At 47.5% G+C, this 23522-nt stretch overlaps 1 protein-coding gene across 4 annotated transcripts in view; it reads right to left on the reverse strand.

Annotated features, from left to right (window-relative positions):
* The window catches only part of ST6GALNAC1 (ST6 N-acetylgalactosaminide alpha-2,6-sialyltransferase 1), a 53603-nt gene that overhangs the window by 1456 nt on the left and 28625 nt on the right, over positions 1-23522 (reverse strand). The window contains exons 2-9 of one of the 4 annotated variants that reach the window (XR_005227566.1): positions 15310-15859; positions 8604-8772; positions 7666-7837; positions 6898-7033; positions 4652-4755; positions 4408-4502; positions 3545-3634; positions 914-1013 (exon numbers count right to left, since the gene is read on the reverse strand). Coding sequence is in view for 3 of the 4 variants with exons in the window: in XM_043527650.1 (XP_043383585.1) it covers positions 914-1013; positions 3545-3634; positions 4652-4755; positions 6898-7033; positions 7666-7837; positions 8604-8772; positions 15310-15859; positions 21084-21214 (1452 nt within the window). In the remaining variant the exon portion in view is untranslated. Of the gene's footprint in view, positions 1-913; positions 1014-3544; positions 3635-4407; positions 4503-4651; positions 4756-6897; positions 7034-7665; positions 7838-8603; positions 8773-15309; positions 15860-21083; positions 23236-23522 lie in introns of those variants that run through there. The other 3 variants (XM_043527650.1, XM_027834719.3, XM_043527651.1) reach the window with 3 other exon arrangements.

Genomic DNA, 23522 nt, shown 5'->3' on the forward strand with positions numbered 1-23522 from the left:
CAGATGGAGAGGTAAGTGTGGGGTCCCTGCAGCTGGGGCAAGGGGCAGTTTGCCTCCCAGATTGCTGTATGTAGGGTTCCAGCCAGACCAAGCTAGGAACTTTCACTCCAAAGATTGTCCTTCTGCTCTCACACCAAAGCCTTGGAAGTCAGGGGAGTTACGCTCCCAGCCGCACAAGAGGAGGATCAGGTCAGGTCTTCTTAACCCATAGGGGTGTTTTTGCCATTTGTCTTGTCCCCGAGTCACTGGGACACTTAGACTGTCTGCCACCAGGTCAGTCTGCAATGTAGTTCCTTAACTGGCCAACCCAGGTGCTGATGCATGACTCGTACCATGCCCCTTCATCCCATTCCTTCCCCCGTCCTCGAGCATAACCAGAGGCTGAGTGCCCTTCCCATGGGTCTTTCAGGAATATGATCTTCCTGAGACAATATAATCAGGAGACTTAAATCTTCAAGGAGTAAAATCCTAGGTTTGACAGACAGGTCTCTGTTTTGCAAGAAGCACCTATCCCATACATTGTTATTATTAGGCCCCATTGTGAGTTCCTCACTCAGTTTTCACAGAGTCCAAACTCCCATTGTTTATGAAGCTTATAATACCCATTTTTCAGATGGAGAAATGGCAAAGTTAAGGGCCCCTGATTTTCCCTAGTGCTGAGCACTCACAACCCCAAAGGAAGCCCACAGGAGCTTCAGGTGCTCAGTGCTTTTGAAAATCAGGCCCTAAATGACTAACCCAAGCCCAGAGAAGAATTCGGTGGCAGAGCTGGATTAGAATGGAGTTCCTGGCTACCAGCCCCATGCTCGATCCACCATACAAGCTCCCTCTCACCAGCTAGAGACTACGGAAGACTGCCTTTTGCCCATCCCAGGCAGTGTGGTGGGGATCAGTAGCCCTCTGGAGTCCTTACCCGGTCACAGAGATGGAGGGCAGTCAGCAGTAAGAAGGCCCCTGTGGTGGGTCTGTATAGTGCCCAGTAGGACTTATCCAGACTTTTGGATCTCAGAAACCTGCAGCAGGACATAAGAAGGAGGAGCATGGTCTCCAGGTGTGATGGCTTGATTGGGGAGGCAGCCTGTCCCTCCCCATGTGTCTAATGCATGAGGCACACATTCTGAAGGCCAGTGCTGCCCACAGTATGTTGAGCATTTCAACATTGAGATAAGGGTCAGCCAACCTTTGATTCGGGTTTGGTCCAGCGCTTAATTTGTGCCAGGGCTTGCCAGGGCTGAGCCTTGGCACCTCTAGGCTTGGCAGTTCATAGCCCCGGCACCTCTGGGCTTGCCGCTTCAGTTATGAAAGTACAAAAATTGCTTGAGCCCTGGGACCTCTTTCATTACAAATTAAGCACTGATTTGGTCCAACCACAAAATCAGGCCAGACAGCTGGAAAGTTGGGGGGTCTGTCTCACCCACATGCACCTCCACCCCTCTGAGATGCTGCACTCCCAGATGCAGATTAAGGTTTCCTGGGGCCCTGGGGCAGAGTAAGTGGGTGGCCCCCTCCCCACCCCTTCCACCTACAGTCCCGTCCACATTCTGCCTGCGGCCCCACCCATGACCCCCACCCTTTTGTGCCTCTTCCCCTGGGCCCCGTCCCTGTCCCATCCAGGGTCCCCCCGATTCTGCCCCCCCCCACTGTGGCCCCCAACCCGTTTACTCCTTTTTGCCCTCCCCATCACGTGGCCCCAAGACCGGAGAAGCTCTGTCCCTGTGCCACATCAGGGCCGCAGCAGGAAGAGTGAAAGCTCCTCCAGTCCCAGGGCCGCAGCAAGTATCCGGATGCTGGGGCTTCCCCCTCCACTCCCTGTGCTTCTGCGGGGTGACCAGGGTTGGGGCACTGTGGCTTCTCCTGCCCCACCTGCCTGGCGCTTCTGCTGGAGTGTGGGTCAGGGATGGGAGTTTCCCCTGCCGCCCTGTGGCTTCTGCCAGGGACAAGGTCGGGGGCAGGGTGTGCGGGTACTGGGTCTTCCCCTGCTGTCCCACACCTGCTACCAGGGACGGGTTCGGAGTGGGGTGTGCTGGGTCTTCCTGCATCCCGCGGCTTCTGCTGGGGAGCAGGGTCAGGACATGGGGGCTTCCCCACCTGCCCGGCCGCCCAAGTTCTGGGCAGTGGATTTTTTCTGGGGGCCCCCAGTTGACCAGTGCCCCTGAGCATGGGCCCTGTGATTAATTTGCCACTGTGCACTCCAACATCTTGACTCATCCTGACCCTGGGCTCATTATGTGCTTCTATAGAGCTCAGAATTATTCCCCCAGGTGCCTAACAGGACTTACCGTCCTTCCCCCGCACAGAGGGGTGGGGTGTTTGTCCTGAAGATTGGGTGAATGAATAGCTCCATGATGCATGGAGTCTCATCAGGAAGTACCACCTCTGAAAACAACATGGGACTGCCACACATGGCTGCAACAATGGTGCCCCATCCATCAGAAATACTGGCTTTGCGGGGCTGGTGTCTAAAGTTGATCTCATCCATGACGGTATGATGCACAAACACATAGGGAGTCCCCTGGATAGCATTTACGGGGCGTTGCACTGGTCAGATATCCCATGATCCTATCCACTTGTAGGACGCAAAGAGCAGTTGTAGAAGAGGCTCAGAGAAGGGGTATGAAAGCTGTTGGGGGCCCTGCGTGTTTTGTGTAATGATGCATTGATTAGAGACACAAGGTAGGAAACAATAAAGTTCTAGCACTCTTTAGAAAGGAGCAGAGTCAGAGGAGCTATGGCTGATGTCTGTAAAATAAAGGATGGTCCATTTGGGCTGCAGTTTGCCTTCCCAGGATCTAAGCACAGGTGGGCACTCAAAGGAATTGAAAGGCAACATGTTTTAAAGGGGGGGCAAAGGAAGTAGTTTTTCCTACACATGGAACCTGCTACGGGCGGACATTACCATGGCAAATCACTTTGTAGGTTTCTAAAAAAGATTAGACAATTATAAAAGAATAGCAGTGGCAATCACACTAGTTAGCATAGTAATAAAAAATTATCCATCCTCATCCTTCAGGACATAGAATGCTGGCGGGGTCAGGAAGAAAGTTCATTTTAGGGGGTTTATGGTTTCTATTGAAATATCTAGCACTGGCCTCTGTCAAAGGCAGGACACCAGACAATTTGGCCCTGATCCTGCAACTTGACTTCAGAGGAACTCAGCGTGGATGCAGGGGTTCCACCTACACTGATCCATTGGCAGGATCAGGGCATTAATTTGTTCTGATGGGCCAAATTCAATACTCTTTCCTCTTGTAGGTTGAAAAGCAAACTGCCCTGTAGTCATTCCCTCTCCGCCTCTCAGCTTCTTATGGGTGAAATCCACTCCTTGGCAGAGGGCCAGCATGAGGGCTAGACGACACTGAAGTTCTGCTTAAGTATTACTTGTGTTTGCTCTCTGTATGGGAGTCAATTTCACCCGCTATACGATTGGGGTTGTGAGGAAGAGGGCGGGGATGAAAGAATGAAGAAGACAGAATCCAGCAAGCAGCCTTTCAGAGACAGTTTGACAAATGGCACTCGCCATGGCAAATAACCCCCTGCTACTGACCTGTTTTTCGTGTATCTGAGGAAATCAGGGTGAATGACCAGATAATTGTCCAGACTGAAATCCTTACTGAATCTGTCCCGTGGTCTGGGCCTAGGGAAGGGAATGGAAATAGGTGAGTGCTCTAACCACACATTTCACTTTGTGAAAATAATCAGGCCCCATCATGCACGCTGCTAAGAGATGAAACAGACAGAAATTATGCTAACTTATTCTGGAGCATTTCCCAGAACAGCGCAAAATCTTTACCTTCTTGTAGCTTTATAATATAAGCAATTTGGGGCAGGGACCATCTTTTCATGGCATGTGTGTACAGGAATTAAAACAATGGGGCCCTGATCCCTCAAGGGGGGATAAAGGAATAAATAACAACAATAAAGATGTGCCCGATATGGGTTTTTCATGTCACCGGCAGCTCTGAAAAGCTCAAAGAAAAAATTAAGATAGTGTCAAACTGAAACTGAATTTGTTTTAGAATTTTCAATGCATCAAAAAGTTTATAAAAATACTAGTTTGGGGTTGAATAAAATGTGTAGATTGACCCAGAAGGAAATGGTTCATGTTGATGTTGAGATATTTTCCCCCTTTAAGTTAAAATAAATAAATGAATATGGTTAAAGGTGAATTCAAATCAAAAAGTCAAAACGTTTCATTTTGAAAATGTCAAAAAACATGAAACAAAATGTTTCCACGTTTTCAGATTTCTTCTTTTTTGGTTTTTCCTCAACCAAAACAATTTGCCCAAATCTGCACAAACTTGGGAAATATTTTGGTTGACCCAAATCTGCAGTTTTTTTGCTGGAAAAAAGTTTCAGTTGAAAAACTTCACGCAGCTCTAAACAGCACATTTTATTCAGGAGACTCACAAAGTCCTTTACAAGCTACTGATGTACAGGCTGCAGCATTCAGACACCCATCACTGACATGCAGCCACTTCAGGGGCAGCGCGTGACGGCCGTTCCTGCAGCAATGCACAAAGGAGCAAATGGGAAGTCTGACTTCTCCAAATGAAATTACAAGGGGGATTTTTCATGCAGCTCTGCACAAAGGGAGGTGAGGCTGCAGCAAGCTTCACTGTTCAAGGACAGGGTATATGGCAGCCTGTTTTACCCGTACGCATCCAAAAATCCCTTCCTGACGTTCTTGTTCAGCAGGAGAGCCTTCAGCCACTCAAAATCCCTCGTGCCCTCCAGGAAGTGAAGGTACTTGATCTCCTAGAAAACCCACCAAGGAAGAGTTAGTGGCTGACATGAGAGGGAGATGAGCATTAACAATTAATAGCAAACAAGAGCCCGGATTTGCTGTGTTTCTTGGGCACAGAGCCAAAGTCACCTGTTGCTAATTATATCCCCTGGAAACAAAACTGGGAGGTAACTGAGCAGCAAATGGTTAGGTAGCTTGCGTACATTTACTTGTAAAGAACAGCAAAAGACACACCCGTTAGTTTGATAACGATTGACACAGTGATGAGCAAGACACAGATTAGTAGGAAGAGAGGCAGGTGAGAGAGAGGGAAAAGACAGATTAGATCAGATCTATAACTACAGAGAAAATCATTAACTCAGTAGTTCACACCCTTTGCCATAGCAGGACCCCTTTTCAAAACTGAAAGCCACCACTGTCCCCAGACTTCCCCTCCCGTTTAGCCACATAGATAGGGCAGGGTTGTCATGCTGACAACTGGCCAAAATTTTTCCGATAAATAGTTTATTTGTTGAAGAATGAAGTCTGGGGCCGTCCAAAATTATTCAAGAACTTGACCCAAATTCACAAATAGTTTTGGCCAAAACCAAAAAAACAACCCCCCCCCCCCCCTCGCCAAAAATTAGAAAAGTTTGAACCACTTTGTTTCAACATTTTCAAAATGAAACATTTCAAATGTTCATTTTAAAACAATGTTTCATTTAGAAATGTAGCTAGATTTATTATAAAGAACAAACAAACAAAAAACAGTAAAAACCACCCCAAGAGAAAATGAACAAAAATTGTTTCAGGTCGACCTGAAACTAGTTTTTGGGGAGATTTTTCAGTTTGGCCACAGAACTGAAAAATCAATTGTTCACTCAGCTCTAGTCATGACCCCGATGTCTGTTCCCAACCCCCAGACTGACAACCGCTCAAGTCAGTTAGAAAAAATTAGATTCAATTGAACTGAAAAGTGATCCAAGGCCAACTTCCACCCCACAGCTTCCACTGGATTTTCCCCAGTAACCCAGCCATCGGAGCAAAATTCAGTAATGTGATCACACACCTCTAGGGAATATTTCATCTCAAAGGTGCCCAAACCGCTATACAGTGATCAGCTATGAACACAGATCACATCATCCACCTCTGGGATTCATTACAGTAGCTGTTTAGCAGCCTACAACAACACTGCCTAGTGCTTTAGAATAGGAAATGAAGAACACTATTTCAAAGTGAAATTGCAGGTGGGCGAATAAGTAGATGAAACATAATCCGGGCATGACACTGGGATTAGTGCCTAGCTCTTGCCAAAATAAGTGTAAATAGATGTTTAATGACCACAGATGGTCAGGGCCTCAGTATGATGTCTCCTCCCAAAGAGGCACATCCAGTATCGTATGGCACCCTACCACCATGCCAGGTCATGGCTGACTCAGACGGAAGAGCGATCCAACATAGCTTCTCTACAGCACTTGAGCGTTCCATGAAGACTTGCCATCCAAGTATTGACCCAACCCATCTCCGCTCAGCTAAGGGAGCTGACAAAAATCACAGCACAAGGTGGCTGCAGGCCAAAAGCCTCTACCTTGGAGTGATACAGAGCAGAACGGAGTTGCATTAATGCCAACAGCTGGAACAGGTCATGGTCTTGAGTTGGATCCATGCCGTGCTACCGGCCGGGACAGAGGCCATGGAAGTGAGGAGCGTAGCAAGCCAGGGGTGCTTGGCTTTACTGTGTTGGCTGGCTCAGAGCATTTCCACAGCACACTGCAAAACAACTAGAGCGACACAGCTTAGTGCAGTGCTCAGAACCCTGGGCTACACCCCCAGCACTCCTAAGCCCAGCTCCTCCAAGGTGCCTCACTCAGTGAGAGTTAGGGCCCTAAATACCTTTGTAGATCTGTACCCTCACACCTAAGTTGGGCTAGTGCAGCACCAGTTTGGCCATAGCTACTTGGAATGACTCAAGTGTGCCTTGCCAGTGTGGATACTTGACTGGGCTAACTCGGGCTCCCAGACCCAGGCGTCCAGACCTGGGCTAACTCTGCTGTGACCTGAGATGCTACCTCTACCCTGTTGCCCTTCACATGGGTCAGGATCAGAAACGCAGGCCACAGGCAAAGCAGCTCCTTGCCAAGGGCACGTGTACACACGTCACGTGCCTGACTTACTTTTCCCATTGGGATCTTGCTGAATTTGCTCCCCAGCGTCACAACAGAGGCCACCAAGGAGAAGGCTGTGAATCCATAGAAGGACGTTTTTGTTCCCACGTCTTTTTCGTAACCTTTGATCACGGCCCCACTCACCCTGGGCCAGAAAAATCAAACAGAATTGCAAAGTCAGCAGCGTATTGGTTGAATCACTGGGCTGGCGTTCACAGCAGGGCTGGGGGAACTGGTTTGGCCAAAATAACCTTGAGCCAAAACTACCATTGAACCTGAGCCACCTAGGAACCACCTCACACTCTGGGGTGGACAGCCACAGCGGGAAATGAATCCAGATGGAACCTTCCCTGAGGCTCAGAAACATGCTGTTCGCACTTTGTTTTGGACTCCCACCCCCATTTTCACTTGCAATCTCCGCACTTGTGGGTCCCAGTGTGGCACTGGAAGTGACACAATACCACAGCCACAGCTATACTTTTTTGTCCCAGCCAGAAATAAGACGACCTGGGAATAGCATAAGAAAGCCCGTCCCTATGAGATTTCCAGTCTGAACTACAGACCAGGAAGGTTTGAATAAGGTTGAGCACAAAGGTTATTTAGCCTTGGACTTTGCAGGCCAGTAGCAATGATTTGGAAACATGGTTAAAACATGGCTCTGGAGTTTTTTTGTGGGATCATCTCTGTAGAGGCAGTAGACGGGTGTAGAAGGGAGTGGGGGGATAAAGAAAAGTGCATGATGGAGAAAGGAAAGTAACAGGAAGCTGCATCTCTTACCGGAACACGTAGTCATGGGAGTCGATCTCCTGGCCCATTCCAGAGTTGTTTAATATCCCACCGTTCCCCACCACGGCACAGCTGATACAGGTCGGCCTCTGCCTGGTGTTGTTGGCCAGGAGGACCTGCTGGTAGGGGTTGGGTGGCAGCATCGTTATGACCTCCTTCACCACTGAAACACAGACAGGTGATTTTCCATCAAGGAGGATGAGTGAATGGGGCATTTTGGGACAGCTCTCAGGCTGGGAAGGGATCACAGGGAAAGTGCCATATGTGAACCAGCCTGTGGGCTGTCTAGCTTGTTATCCTGTCTCTAACAGCGCCACATGGGATGCTCCAGAGGCAACACCTCCACATCTTTGGAAGGCAACATGGAGGGAAATTCCTTCCTGACCCCAACTGGCAATCAGTTTATGGCCTGGAGCATGAGGGCTGACAGCTCACCTAACTGTTATCCTAACTAGCATGGCTGCAGCTGCTTTGCCTATTGGTATACTTGCCCATACCTTCTTGGATACTTAATACACTACTTACTTCAAGAGTCCCTCAACTAAAGGAGCCATCAAAAAAACACCATAGTCTTTGCAAGGAAAAGAAACCATGGGCTCGATTCACCACTGCATTGCTCTTGTTTGACTTCAGTGAAATGCCATGACTTCAGTGGGGTTATATGGGAGTAATGCAGTGGTGAATTAGGGCCCATGCCTCAGAGTCAGCACAAAATTGGGAGCTGATGGAGGGTACTGGCCTGCTCCAGGAACTGACAAAGAAGTGGAAGACACCTCCCTGTCCCAGCAGGAGGAACCAGTGTTTGCCCAATGAGGGCGTGTCCCAGCTCGGAAGTTCTGTCCCTGCACTTCAAGTGGGGAGAGGGCACCTTGTGAGCATCAGGGAGGGAGCAGGCCCAGCCCAGCCCACCATCCCCCTGCCCGACTCACATGAGTAATTCATCTCCATAAAGCCGAACGGTGGTTTGAAATGCTCCAGGCGTTCCCACTCGCTGTGGTTGAAGTATCTCCTGTCTATGAAGAGCGTGATGTTGGGCAGGAAAAGGTCCCTCAGCCAGGCAGACTTGGTGGCTTTGGCCCTCACGGCATCGGGGCAGCGCTGGAAGCACAGAAGACAGGGTTGCAAGGAAGCAGACTAGGGTTACATGATGGCCACCATCTTGGCCGCCACACTAGGGACTGAGCTAGGGCCTTCATGCTGCAGCAGCTAAGAGCCAAAGTCTTCCAGATGCAGGGTGAGCTAGAATACCCACCCACCCACCCACCCAGGGGCACTTGTGCTTGTCTCGGAAAAATGCCATTATGGTTTTATGATGCAGTGGCTGACCAGGTCTTGCTGAATGGGGGCTGCCCCCTGCCCTGAATGAGGCCTCTATGGCCTTATGCTCCTCGACACAGAGCTCATGCCATTCACAGCTGGACGTCCCCTTGCACCAGCTCTCAATGTGCATATCTGCCCAGGCCCTAACCACGCCTCCTTTCCTTGGAGCCACTCCCCACTTCAGCCTCCCGGTCAGCCACCGTGGTGCACATCCCCTTACGGCTGCTTCCACTGGGTTACATGCCTCCCTGCTTTCTGCATCTCTTCCCACAGTGCAGGCGGCTGTCAGCTCTGAATTAACCCGTTTTAAAAACTGAAGATAAAAGCATCACGCCCTGCAGTGTGCTTCTGCTTGCAATGACCAGGAGTCACCTGTTTGCGTGCAGTAGCAACAGAACCCTGCACCTGATCGGTTCAATCCTCCCCTACAGTTACAGGCAAAGAGCAGCTGTGGCCTGGCTGATCTTGAGCACAAGCTGACTATATGGCTGTTTCCAGCACTGTTCTTTCAGAAGTTGCATCTCATGCAACTTGCAGGCCAGCCCTTCCTTATGTAACCTACACACCTCCTGAGTGTGGTGTTGGGTCCCTTCTAGTGGCACCGAGACCACTTACAGATTAATGAGTCTGCTCTACAGCCTTAGCTAAGGGCCACGTGGCTTTTAGCTCATGCAGTAGAGGCTCATGCATTTAGCTTCAGTAGGGTTACCATACATCTGTATTTTCCCGGACATGTCCAGCTTTTTGGTTCTTAAATTGCCGTCCGGGAGGAATTTTTAAATATCTAAAAACGTCCAGGATTTTGCCATTATTATTTTTCCCCAAAGAAGAGTTGATCATTCAAGAAAGAGAGTGAATGTTGATCATTCGAGAAAGAAAGTGAATGTTGATGACTTGACAGAGTGCCTGCTTTTCCCCCCTAGCTCCCAGCCCTTGCACCGCGAAACAGCTGTTTCGCGTGGCTGGGAGGGAGGAGGGGGAACGCAGTGCACTCAGGGGAGGAGGCGGGGCCAGGGCGGGGATTTGGGGAAGGGGTCCAATGGGGCAGGGAGGGGGCGGAGTTGGGGTGGGGACTTTAGGGAAGGGGTTGGAATGGGGGCAGGGAAGGAGTGGCGTTAGGGCAGGGCTGGGGGGAGTGTCCTCATTTTTGAATGTTCAAATATGGTAACCCTAAGCTTCAGCGGTTCCCTGGTTCGATCCCGCCTGCCGTGTTACACTATTATTATTATTGATTTGTGTTGTAGTAGCACCAGGGAACGCCAGTCCCAGACCAGGATCTATTGGGCTAGGCACGGTACAAACCCAGAACTGAAAGACAGTCCCTGCCCCAAAGAATTTAGACTTCCTCTCTAGCTGCGCTACCAGAAAGAGAAGTAACAACACGCCGCCTCCAACAGCAGAACTCACTGCAGCATGAGCTGGCTACACCCAGCTCAATTCCTCCTTTCCAGCAAGTTAGGGCCCTGATCTTATCTGGGCTTAGGAGGCTGCCGTAGGCCAGCATTGTAGCAAATCTCACAAGCCACATCAGCCCTTCAGGCTGCACTTTGGGCAGCTCAGCAAAGTGAGTGCTGATTGGCAGGAAGAAACTTCCCAAAATCTAGTTACTTCCTGCAGCAAGTTGGCTTTAAGCCCCAAGCTTCTGTGTGCAGCTCCACATCCCTGAAGCTTTACAGCCTAGTCAAGGATTACTGCAGTACACAGTGGGTTGAGTTCTAAGGCTATAGCATTGACTGGAAGATTAACTAAACTCTGCACAAGGCAGTGCGCTAGTTAAAGGCACCTTAATGCTTGTAGGGCAGCTGCACAAGCCTCCCCTGCATTCATGCTCATCAGCACTTTTCAGATACGCAGGGAAATCATTGTGACATACCCTTGACTTTGAACGCTGCAGGCGTTCTTTGGAAAGCTCATGGAGGGGCCACAGACGCTCACAGCCAGTCGCCTTCGGATCCATGAGACTCCCACCTCTGCCACATAGTGGTAGATCAACAAACCACAAGGGAGATGTGTTGAGTCTAATCCATGGGTTGGCTGGAGTTACACGTCCCCTTCTGTGGCCCGTCCCACAGAATGTGAGTCTGTTACTCAAGCATCACATGAACATAGGGAAAAAACTGGATTGGGTGGCTGCCTGGAGAGTTCTGTGTCTGTGAGATTTTCATCCCTGCTTCTGCACGCTGACAGCATCTACTGTCCAAGGCTCCTCAGATAATTTCACTAGCACTGTGGCCTCACTCCACTAATGTGAGTTATTGTTATTTGTATTAAGGTAGCACCTAGAGATCAGTGCCGCTAACACACAGTCAGGCAACCCCTGACCCCAAAGAGCTTACAATCTAATTAGTCAAGATAGCTAAGAGTGGGAGAAAGGAAGAATTATTATCCCCATTTTACAGATGAGAAAGAGAGGTGAAGTGACTTGCCCAAGGTCACACTGAAAGTCTGTGGCAAAGCTAGGCATAGAACCCCGGGCTCCTGAACGCTACCCTCATTTAACGGCTATAATCACCAGAGCCTCCTTCTTCTTGAGTTAGATGAGTATTAAGTCATGTTACAGGTGGGGAAACAGAGACATTGGACCAGTATCGGCTGGAATTTCAGTGGTGCTAAGCACCCACAGCTCCCATTGATTTCAGCTGTACATTCTGAGAAACTCCACTGCCTTCCACTGAGATCAGACTCCAGCCTGGTGAATACTGAAGGCAATGGGGACAACCACGGTGTGTGCCAGTGTCACACCGACAGACGGCGGGATCGAACGTGGGGCCTTGGGAGCTTACTGCATGAGCCTCTACCGCATGAGCTAAAAGCCAACTCACTCTTAGCTAAGGCTGTAGAGCCGACTCATGGGATCTCTCTCTCTAAATGGTCTCGGTGCCACTAGATGAGACAACATCACAAGCAGAAGGTGTGTGGGTTCCAGCAGGTTCCAGCTACTAGCCGCCTCTGTGCACAGGTGGATTTCCTGAATAGCTTTGAAAGCAGCAAATGAAGACTAATGGTCTGGCAGAGGCCTGGAAGGCATCCGCAACCCTCTGAGCCCAGCAATGGCAAAGCAGGAAGGACGGAGGGCAAAGCCCCCCTTGACGCTGCTTCGCCAACAGAGGAAACTCTGCGCTGTGTGTGCGAGCGCTGCCAGTCTCCTCTCTTGCGCTAACGAGGACACACCTAATTCTATTTGCTCTGTTTTTATGAGTGCAGCGAAGAGAATGGTGCAGGATGTTCCTATAGGTCTGTCGCCATTCATACAAATACTGTATCAACAGCAAAGTGTTGTTTAACCTCGAGCAGTTTGGCCTCTAGCGACTCAGGTCTTTCCTTCTCTGCCGGCAGCTTCATTACACTGCTCTAGGTTTAGAGCTTGTCACAGCTCCTAAATTCACACAGGGCCAGCGTGGCATAATAGGTGGGTGGATGATTTCTAGGGGAAAACCCAGTGAAGCAAGATGTGCAGGAGATGGTGAGTCAGTAACAAGCGCTGCTTCTCCCCTGAGGCTCACTATCGGAACCTATGCATCCTTAGGGGCTGCGTGATGGACCATATTTTGGGTAAAAACGACGAGGAGTCCTTGTGGCACCTCAGAGACTAACAAATTTATTTGGGCATAAGCTTTCGTGGGCTAGAACCCACTTGAAATCTAAAACTTGAGGTCCCGACATGTGTTCATTAAAGATCCCCTGACACTTTTTGTAAAAGACTCTAGGGGTGTCATCCCCCATGTGCTGGCCAAAATCCAACATGAGCAATTAAGTTCTGCCTAGTGAAATTTTGTGTAGTTTTAGCTGAATAAAATGTCCTTAACTTCCTGTCATAACCTGCTACCCAGTGTCACTTTGTGCTGGTCTGCCGCCGCTGCTCTCCACCCCAGAGGGGGCTGCATTGGAGCAGTGGGCACCGTGATTTCTATGGGGACAAAGTTAATACTTTCATTTGGGGATCCATTTGTGATCCAAGAACCCCGTAATAACAACTGGCAAGGCGGGTTACTGGATCCTGATTCTGGTATGTTCATTCTGGTTCCCCAAAGAATGTCATGGGAGTTCTTACTGGTCATTCATATCATTGTGACATGTATGTGCAGATACTGCTGGAGTTATGTATATGTACTGAAAATATGTTTTAAAGTCTGGATCAAGGCGGAGCTGACAAGCAGGCTTTTTGTCAGACAAGGGATGTTTATTCCCTGGGTTCGCTGTTGAAAAGTAAATTAAGTACTGTCTCATTCACAGTGGGTCTCCCATCCCCTGTCTATGCTGAAAGATTATCAGAATTTCAGAAAGGAAAACACAGTGGGGGAAGAGAACCTTATATGGAGATATGCTTCAAAGGTTTGCTGGACTATATTTGGGGAACAAAAAAGACACCCCAGCATCCTGCACCTAGGAAGTAAATGGGCAGTGCATTTACATTCATGAAAATGTGATCACAACCAGATTTGGTTGGAAACATTGCAGTATACTTTGGGTGAGATAAGACTTCCTTAGACAGGAGGTTAGCCTGTTAAGTTTTGTCTCTATGATTTTGTTTTATGTGTAACCTTTTGTTTCCCTCATCCACAGATGAAAGTAAGCCGGTACGGTCCAGTATGGTGTGCTGGACCAGACCAGCTTCCCCAGGCTGGCGATTTAAAGGGCCCAGGGCTCCCTGCAGTGGCCGGAGCCCCTGTTGGATCATATTAAAGAAGTTCTGTATTAAAATCACAAATGAGTTTGATTCCCCATAGTTTAAATTCCAGGGTATTACTAATTAAGAGGTCTCTTGGTTTTTGGTACTGTTTCTCTCCCTTTGTGGGTGAAACTTGCAAGCTGCTAATTGTGTTAGTACATTCTAAGACAGAGTCTGTTCTCAAAGTAATTCACAGAGAGAGAGACTCAAAGCAATACTCTAACAACAGAAACAGCACCCAGAGACTCCCCGCCCTTTTGTTGTATTAACAATTGTGATTAAAATAGAGATAGAGGATGTATGTGGATGGATGCTTGGTGTGGATAATAACTGAATGATCAGGGAGGTGCCAGCCTAAGAATCCAGTGTCCATCGGCTGAAGAAGGCGTCAAGTGGAAATAACCAGAGGACCCCCGGAGGGCAGACTGGAATCCACCCAACAGCCTCAAGAATGGGAGAACCAAAGAACAAGATAACATCTAGCAGCAGGGAGCCGTCAGGAATGTGCCATCTGCTGATTGATTCAGCAACAGCATGATGAAGCAATTCCCATAGACTGGCATAGGAAGAAATTCCTATAAAAAGAGACTCTAAAAAGTGAGAACTTTGGGGTCTGATTCTGCAAAGCAGCTTCCAGGAGCATCAGATGAGCATCTGACAAGGCCCTGCTCCCTCCTCATGTCCAGGCCACCTGGCCAGTGGCTTGGCATGAGCAACTCTAAGGCTGGTAACTATGATAACAACCTTGCAGAACCGGTGTGTGTGTGTGTGAGAATAAATATGAGATTGAATGGAATGTGATAGCTGTAACTAACTGCTTACTATGATTCTTTCTGTATTCACAATAAATGTGGTATTTTGCCTTTTTCCCTTTAATAAGATCCTGCTGGTTTTTATTTTATTGGTATAACACCCCGAGCCCTTTAAAGCACCACCCTAGCCCTGCCACCGCTACCCCAGGGCTCCGGCAGCCGGGCTTGGGCAGCAATTTAAAGGACCCGGGGCTCCTGCCGCTGCAGGGAGGATTTAAAGGGCCCAGGGTTCCAGCCATCACCACAGCAGCAGAGCTCTGGGCCCTTTAAATCTCCCCTGAGCCCCAGGACTCCCAGCCACCTCTGCAGCTGGGAGCTCCGGGAGTGATTTAAAGGCCCCGGGGCTCCCAGCCGCAGCCGGAGTGGGAAAACAGGGATCCACCAGGCAGTACGCTGGAACAGAGGGATTTATTTCTGGTGGGATAGAAGAGGGATGGGGGGGAAGGATTTCTTTCTCTCTTTTTTTTTTTTTGGCAGCAAAATAAGGACTGCCCCTCCTAAATATATACAATTGGCCTGTGTCAGAGGCTAATCCCAGGGTTGGGCTGGGCAAGATGTGTTAAGGTGATATATATATCTCAAAAGTTATATATTAAACTTAATTGTTTTGAATGAAAGGCCAAATTCCGTCCTGCCTTACAATCCACACATGCCTCCTTCATTTGAGCTCGGGGCAGCTCCTCTGCATGTAGCTACCTGTCCATGCCAGAGGCTAATCAAGAAATCCATGAAAATAGGTGACTTGGAAAAACTAATGTGGAGGCTAACAAGGAGGTAGATTTATAGGAGACCATCCAGCTGTATACGTGGCCAGAACACATAGTAATCGCTTACCGACTGCGGGGCTGAACTGTCCAAGATATAGCGATCCTCAAAATCCCACCGAGGCTCGGACTTGAAATCGGCAATCCTCAGCCTTCTCTTTTCTGCCACTGTAGGAGCCTGAGTCCTGACATTCTGCATTGTGGGAGGGGCTATGTTCTGCACCGGGAGGCTGGGATGAACCTTGCCTTTTGTAGTGGGTCTCAGCGCACCGGGCTTAGTTGACACAGGGGCCTTTTTTGGTTTTGGTTTTGCTTGGTCTTGGGCTATGGTCTTTGCATTGGCTTCCTTCCCCTTGGGTGCTGGTGGGGCACTCTTATCCTGAGTTTGCATCTTATTGGATGCTGATATTACATTCTTATCCTTTGCTTGCTCCTCCGTGGCCTCTCCTTTATCTGCTGCCATTCTCTTAACCATATCTTGCTCCAGCCTATTGCTGTCTGTGCCCAGTATCACATTTAGCTGGCTCGAGGAATCCCCTTCAACGGGCACAGTGTGGAGCTTGCTCTGTTGGATGTCCCTTTCTGGCATTTCTTTGGCATGTTGCAAATAAATGAGTGGCCTAAATGTAATAAAAAAAAAGGCAAATATACCACATGTACTTCAGTTGAATGAAGCCCCCTCTATCCCCTCCACCACATTAATGGCTATCTTACCCTCCAAGCGTTTTATGACACTAGTGAGTACAGCAATTGCCCTCTCTAGGGCTCCACTTTTATAACCTTCATTGAGTTTCTGCAGGGAATTGTCATTATGCTTTGCTCAAAGGACACCTGCCTGAACTTGATCTTGTTTGTGATTTAGCCATAAAATGGTTATTCAGCATCTTGGACCCATCAGACATGAAATCATGTGATTTGCCCCCCTCTACCTGTGAAATCAATCATACGTAATTCAGACTATTACACAGGTGGTTTTTGAAATATTAATGACCAGTGGTAGCTGGAAATCAATGTAGAGGAAGGGAGGAACCTATTTGCAGCTAGGCACAATCCATGATAATCATCCTAGGACACTGACACATCCCACATGAAAGAGACAGGACTATGGTGGAGTAAGCAGAGCAGAACCTTTATTCAGGATACTGGACAAACACTATACCTGTAGCCCCCTTGCTCTCCAGCTCGCATTCTCGCTGAGTAATGTTGATGCACCTCACAATTCCCAGCCATAATAGGTCTGACTCCTGGTCCAGATTTGGCACCCATGGACTAGATTGCTAACTATACTGCAGGTCCCGCAGCTTTTCAATACTTAGAAGAACAAGCACGATGTTGGGAAGAGGTCGTCTGATGTCTAGAAAGACTTCTGTGCGGGCTGCAGGGATACTAGCTACACACCGCTTGACCTAACAAGGTGCAAATGTGGGGGGCACTATGGCCCAATTCTGCAATGCTGGATGTCCCCTACTCATACTGAAGTCAATAGGAGGGGAGGGTGCTTAAGACATGGCAGGATGAAGCCCCATGTGTGACCCAGAGTCAAAATCAGGGACACAAGGAAGTGATTCGAGTAAGGTAAGGTCAGAATGAGGTGAGATTTGTTCCTGTAGCTTAAAAGTCACTTTCTATGCAGTCTGCATTTCCGAAGTATGGAACGCGCAGCAGTCTGATTCAGAGAACAGGGACTGCTCCTTCCTTGCAGACTGGCAATGACTAGGGACCTCTACTGAGCTGGTGCAGAGCGCAGATAAATGCTTGTTTTAAAGAGAATCATCAGTAGAGCCGAAATGTATATTCGCATGCGATCCGCAAACAAGGTACACGGATGCGGATAGCCCCCGATTTGCAGGGCTCTAGCAATCAGTCCCAATGTGACCAGGTACATCCCAGCCTCCCAGTGAGCTCAATGGAATGTTAGTGGGCAATAGCAGCAAGGCAGAAGGAAAACAACAAAAGGGGATGAAGACACAGCACCAAATCCTGCCCTTTGGGGATTACGAGTGAAAACCCGTCTTGCATGTGTACTATAAATGCTGTGCCAGCCCAGGGCAGGGAGTAGCAGCGGCTGGATGGGCTTGTCATACAAGGGTTCTCCAGCCACCTGCAAGCAATGGGGCAAAGCAGCTTCAAAGTCACAAAGCTTCATCTTTCACACAAATGGGCTTCAGGCTGCTGGCTCCACAGCATGGGTCTGCCTCTTCCTGCAGTTTCAGTTTCACTCCAGGTTGACTGTCACAGCTGGCTCATGGACAGCCAGACCTAGTGGTCAGAGCCAGGGTCCACAGTCACGAGACAGGAGTCAACAGTTGGTCAAGTCAGGATACTGGGATATCAGAAGCAGGAGACAAAGTTGCGATCAGAACCATGAATCGGTAACCAGAGTCAGGCTGGGTCAGAGGCAGGAGGCAAACTGAGATCGGAACCACAAGTCGGACACCAGGAGTCAAGCCACGTCGGAATGCCAGGAAGTCAAGCCACGGGAGCAGGAGCGGGAGGCACCCAATCCAGAATAGGGTGACTCTCAGCTGCATGGACAACTTCCTGTTCCTGGGCTGGCTTTAGATAGAACCTGTGGACCAGTCAGGACCTCCAGCATTCTGCCAGTCAAGTTCCAGGCCTGGAGTCCTCTGTCAGGGTTCAGCTTTTGTCCTAGCCACTGTTAGCAGGTCCCTGGACAGCAGGTTGGAACTTACTAGCGTCTAAAGTCTAAGAAGACCTGCAGTTCCTGATGCTGACCAATGAATGGCTGGAAGTCCTACGGACTTAGCGGCATCGAGGCAGCTGAGCCGGTTGATGTAAAGATAGCAGGACACGTTTTCAGCTCGTGTGAATTTTCCTGGGGGAAGCCTAATGCGCCTCAGAGGTGTAACGCCTCCTGTAGCTACCCACCGTGCAGAGGCGCTTGCCTACTGCACCCTCCTGCAGGAAGGCAGCCAGAGTGCATGGTGTGCTCATCTGTCATTTACCAGCACACACTGGAACTGCAGTATGCAATAAAAAAACCCCATAGCAGTTAGCTACATATACCGCACATTACAGTACCCTGCAACAGGGCACACGGCTGGCATCCTGGGAGGAAGGCAGAGATGGACTCTAACAAGGTCACCTTGGCACAACCCACATCAAGTTTGCATTAGGGCAGTGGTCAGGGGCGCTGGAACAATTTGTACTGTGGGGGTGCTCAGTGGCATTGAACCAGACTGGAAACCCTGTTGATGATGGAAACCACTTCAAGTCAGGGGTCCTTTTGTAGTTTTTGAAGAAAAATGATCAAAGTGAAAATTTGTGGGTTTTTAAAAATGCTTAACAGTTTTCGTTTTTATTTTTGGAAGATTCCCTCACAGTTAACAGTGTTACTTTCTCACACATTTTTATTCCCCACCCCCTTTTAAGTGGAAAAAAAAGTGAGGGTTCTCCCCCCACACACGTTCTCTGAAACCCCCTCCTCCCTGGAGATCCTTAAAATCCCTTAAAAAGCCAAAACATTTTTTTTTTTTGGACAAAAGAAAAGTAAACAGGAAAACCAACAAATTAAACAAAAATGACTTTCTGTTTTTTGACCATCCGAGACTTTTGCAACATGTTTGCAAAGTGCTTTGAGCTCCTGAAATGGAAGATTAAAATGGGGCTAATCCTGGCCCCCACAATGCAGGACTACAAGGCTCAGAAAGCTAAGTTACCATGGTAGTTCCACGGTTCATGTGGGGTGTCATGTCATGGAGAGGCTATGCAGGGGGACTCCACAACATCTGTGCAGAGCACTGATCCATTGATCTCTGCACTGGTGCGGACATGGGATTTGCAAACTATACACTGACATTTGCTTTTAAAGATATATTGGTTTTAAGGAAACGTTGTTCCATGAGGCTTTACTGTATACAGGTAATAACGACCTGGGTCGTATGTCAGATACTAGTGCAGAATGCTTCTGTCTTTTGGCTCGTCAACCCAATGGCTTCATACACACGTCATTTGACATGCAACAGGCAAAGGGACACATCAGCAAGTCCCCGGGAATTTTAGAGGGGTTACATTTTTTAAAGCTTTGAAATACATGGTATTAAATGCCTACATTTTCAGACAAAGCCTCCAATACAGTGTGAGCATAATTACATCCATTTGGAGGCCCCACTGCCTGATTTACAGATACAACCAGGTAATTAGGTCTTTAAATGGATACAGCTGTAAGTGCCATTATTTCCACCTGCAGTAACGGAGCCTGGGGTGATGCCCAGCCAAAAAATCAGAGCCAAAATGTTTAAGTTTTTCTTTAGAAAATCCACAGTTGTCTGCATGCTTTCAAACGTGACAGACAGGCCTTGTCCACACAGGAAAGTTTTTTGGTATAAACTAAGGTGTGAACTGAAATCAATATAATTTTACCAGTATAACTTCCATGAGGATACGGTTGTTCCAACATAAACCATCTGTTTGATAGGAGAGTTGGAGAGGACTGAGGGTTTGCATCCCATAGGGATGCAGGGGTGGAAAGGAGTTTCAGGCGGTGACTGTGGGGTTGATTTCCTGTTGGGATGATTATTTTAATGCTGCTAAGATTATATCTGGCAGCTGGAGCCCTTGGACAGGTGTCTTTTTATCATCTGAAATCTAAAGAAAAGAAATAAAAGTGGGTTTTTTTGGTTTAGTTTATCTTGCTTATGGGTTTTAAGGTAAACCAAACAAAGCCATACTTACTCTGGAATAAGAGTGTCCACATGGAGGGTTATAATGAGGTCAGTTTAAATTCACACCTTAGGTTATACTGAACAAACTTCCTAGCCCCAGTCATTGAACTTAACCCAATACCTCTTCACTTCCACAGTGAGGACAGATCTTGGTGGGTTAAGCTGCATGGAACAGTTCCTTTGGAAGGATCCTACAACTGTACTGCTGGGTTACTTTCTATAATATCATTATTTGCATTATATCAGTGCCTTGATTCTGAATCATACTTTCCTTTGTTTGTTTGTTTGTTTGTTTGAGAAATTACCAGTATAATTTTGGCTCAAAGTCCAAATCAAATCAGTTTGCAGAGCAAGTGTTATGATTTAGCTGCCCCAAACCTAAAGGGGCTCTTTGCATCTCATTCTGCACAGAGGCAGGGTTCTTTCCCTGGCTCCCGAAAAGAATTGAATTTGGAGAGTGGCAGAGTTGGCTTGGATGGTACTTTAGCCCTTGAAATGTAGTCTGCGTGCTTGTTTAGATTAAGGAAATTTGCACTACCTGTATATTGATTCCATACTTTGCACGAGTGCAAAGTGTTTGCATTAAGGGTTTGCTTTGATGCAAATTTCCCTAGATTAGACAAGTCCTGAATTAGAGGTTTTAGAAAATATTAAATATATTTTATGCATAAATAACAATTGTATTAATGGAATATCTGCAGTATTTTTTATATAAATAATGTTTTAATTTAATATTTAGATATCTATAGTCAAGAGACATGATGATATACATAATGTACCATCTTTCTTGTACCGATATTACTCAGATCTTGCTTTCTAGTGCAAGGTTTTGGGTGTGTACACACACATACCAGTATATAAAAGAAAAGGAGTACTTGTGGCACCTTAGAGACTAACAAATTTATTAGAGCATAAGCTTTTGTGAGCTACAGCTCACTTCATCGGATGCAAGAGCTGTAGCTCACGAAAGCTTATGCTCTAATAAATTTGTTAGTCTCTAAGGTGTCACAAGTACTCCTTTTCTTTTTGCGAATACAGACTAACATGGCTGCTACTCTGAAACCTGTCAGTATATAAAAGATTTCACACTTAAAGCTAGAGAGATTGGAGAGAGTACACTACCTGGATAGTTTGTCTTAGAAGGAGCTGGATCTCTTACCTGTGAAGACATTTTTCTGCAAAGCCGAAGAAGGAGCTAAAAGAGACAACGAGGAACAGAAAGACTGTCAGAAAAATGGGCCAGAAGATCAACCGGGGCACCTTCACAAATCTCCTCCGGAGAGATCGCATGGCCTCGCTTTAGGCAGGACTGGAGCTGTTCCCCTTCCCTGCTACAGGTGTACTGCACAATGAACAGGCAGGCCGTGTGACTCCTTAGATATCCCTGGCCGGTAGGTGCACACCCCCTGTCCCAGCATGCAGGGATAGTAATAAATTCTGCATGCTGAGCTTTCTCTGCCAGAACAGAAGGCTGGGTGTTGGTTTTTTGGTTTTTGTTTTTTCCATGCCAACACTGTAGCAGCCTTGTGAGGATTCTGTGGGCTTGGCCGGTCCGTGGGCAAACATCTATAGTTCAAACTTGCTTTGCCAATGTTTCTTGATGGTTGATGTAAAATAAATACCCCCCTTCAATCTGTTTCAGGCAAAAACAGGAGCAAATAAAAGCTTGTGTGAATGACAAGGTTAACCATAGCTACACTTAGAGACTATTTTTCAGAACAGCACCTAGCTGTGGGTTTGGTCAGTTCTAGTGATGTCTATATTATTACACTAGTGCTTGGAAGCACCAACCACGATCAGGCCCCTGTTGTGCCAAACACTAAATAGACACATAGTAAGAGACCATCCTTGCCCCCCAAAGCTCAATCACTAGATACATAGATGCCAAGGCCTGACCTCTTTATAACACAGGCCATAGTTTTAAACATGATCCAAAATGACTCATAAGCAAGTCCAAAGTTAAATCCATTATAAGGCATCAGAAATTTGATTTTTAAAGTGAATTTAGTACTTGGGTAAAGTGTCACATTAACAGGCCTGGAGGTGGAAACTTTCTCTTCCTCTTGAGAGCAGGCACAGTTTCAGTGGTGGCAATGCAAGCTTCCCCCAGCCTCCCCCGCTAATTCAGATTGCTAATTCAGTAGGTCCAGCTGTGGGACTGGGTTTTGAGCGACGGGCTTCTGTCCCACTGGGGATTGTGTTGAACGTCCACCTCTCCATTTCATAGAGGCCACTGCTGAACAACAACTTGTGATCACAACTGAGTTAGGCCACGGCTGGATTCGAATCTGGGTGGCCTATGGCAGAAGTGAAAAGGTCTAGACGGTGCTAGCACTCCCATAAATCACCCCGTTGGGCATGTTAAAGCCATGAAAGTCCATGTCCCTGAATGGCCGGATCCAGCCTGGCACATTTGTGTTCTGAAGTGTCAGATTTTGGTGGGTCCCCTGTGCAAACATGCCAAGGAACAAAGACTGAATAGAATTTCTCCCTGTCAGGCCCCAGTGATAGCAACAGTCTAGAGGGTGAGGGGCTGGGGAAAGGGATTTGTTTTACCATTATAACAAAAATAATTCCTCCTAGCAATGGCCAAAAAGCAAAGTCAGCAAGCTGATTACAACTGCCTCTTCCTGGGAGTGGTTGTATCCTGGTCCGGAAGGATTTATGGATGTGTAGATAAGACTACAGTATTCACCCTGTATCTGAGACTTGATACAATGGGCCCCCTTCCAAAGATCAAACCATCTGCTCTTTGGGATGTTGAGCCACATGGAGAATTATCATCTCTGGCAGGGGTGATTTAGCAGTTTAGAAAGGGGGAGTGGTGAACTCCTCCCGAGTTAAGGAAATCATTCCAAAGCTGTTTACATTTTCACAGTGGCATTTTAACAAGAGGCCCTCCCTGGTGTAACACTGCAGTTAATTCAGGTTTCATGGCTGTACTGCCAAATATGTGGCGCGCCTAACATATCTCACAAACTTTAGGAGAACAACACTGCACCGCCATGCTTTATTAAGGCATCTCCAACACTTTTCTAAGACACTAAAATGACAAAAACTCTGTGTAATTATTGAGCTGTGCAATCCCCTTCTCCCCATTTTTGTGTGCCCAGATCAGGTAATTTCTCACACATACACTCATTTGGGCATGCAGCTACCCAATTTTCATATGCAAACAAGATGCTTTGCTGTTATAAACAGGAATTACCAGAGTTTGCAACTCTCACTTGTTGCACTTGGCTTGCACAGTCCTTTCAATGTCTTGGCCAGAGAATCTTGTGTATTTGCACTGGTGTTAATGACCCTAGCAGCTGCAAGGAAATAGAAAATCAGGTCCATTGTGTGACGGACCTTTCTAATGATATCTCACAAGACCCATCTTGCATAAAATAGATCTTAGGCTATAATCATGTTCTAACAATATTTCCATGAAGCACATGGGGTGTAGTGTCACACATTGTTCCTTTCAAACTCATGCACAAGTCAACCTAGTCACAGCTCTCCATTTACACAGTAGTAACTCTGCCTATAAAAATTGCTCAAAATGGGATTGATCCAGAGGGCTGTTACCCATCCCTCAGCTCCATTGACTCCACTC

The sequence above is a fragment of the Chelonia mydas genome, chromosome 14 (assembly GCF_015237465.2).
Source record: "Chelonia mydas isolate rCheMyd1 chromosome 14, rCheMyd1.pri.v2, whole genome shotgun sequence".
Taxonomy (NCBI): Eukaryota; Metazoa; Chordata; order Testudines; family Cheloniidae; genus Chelonia; species Chelonia mydas.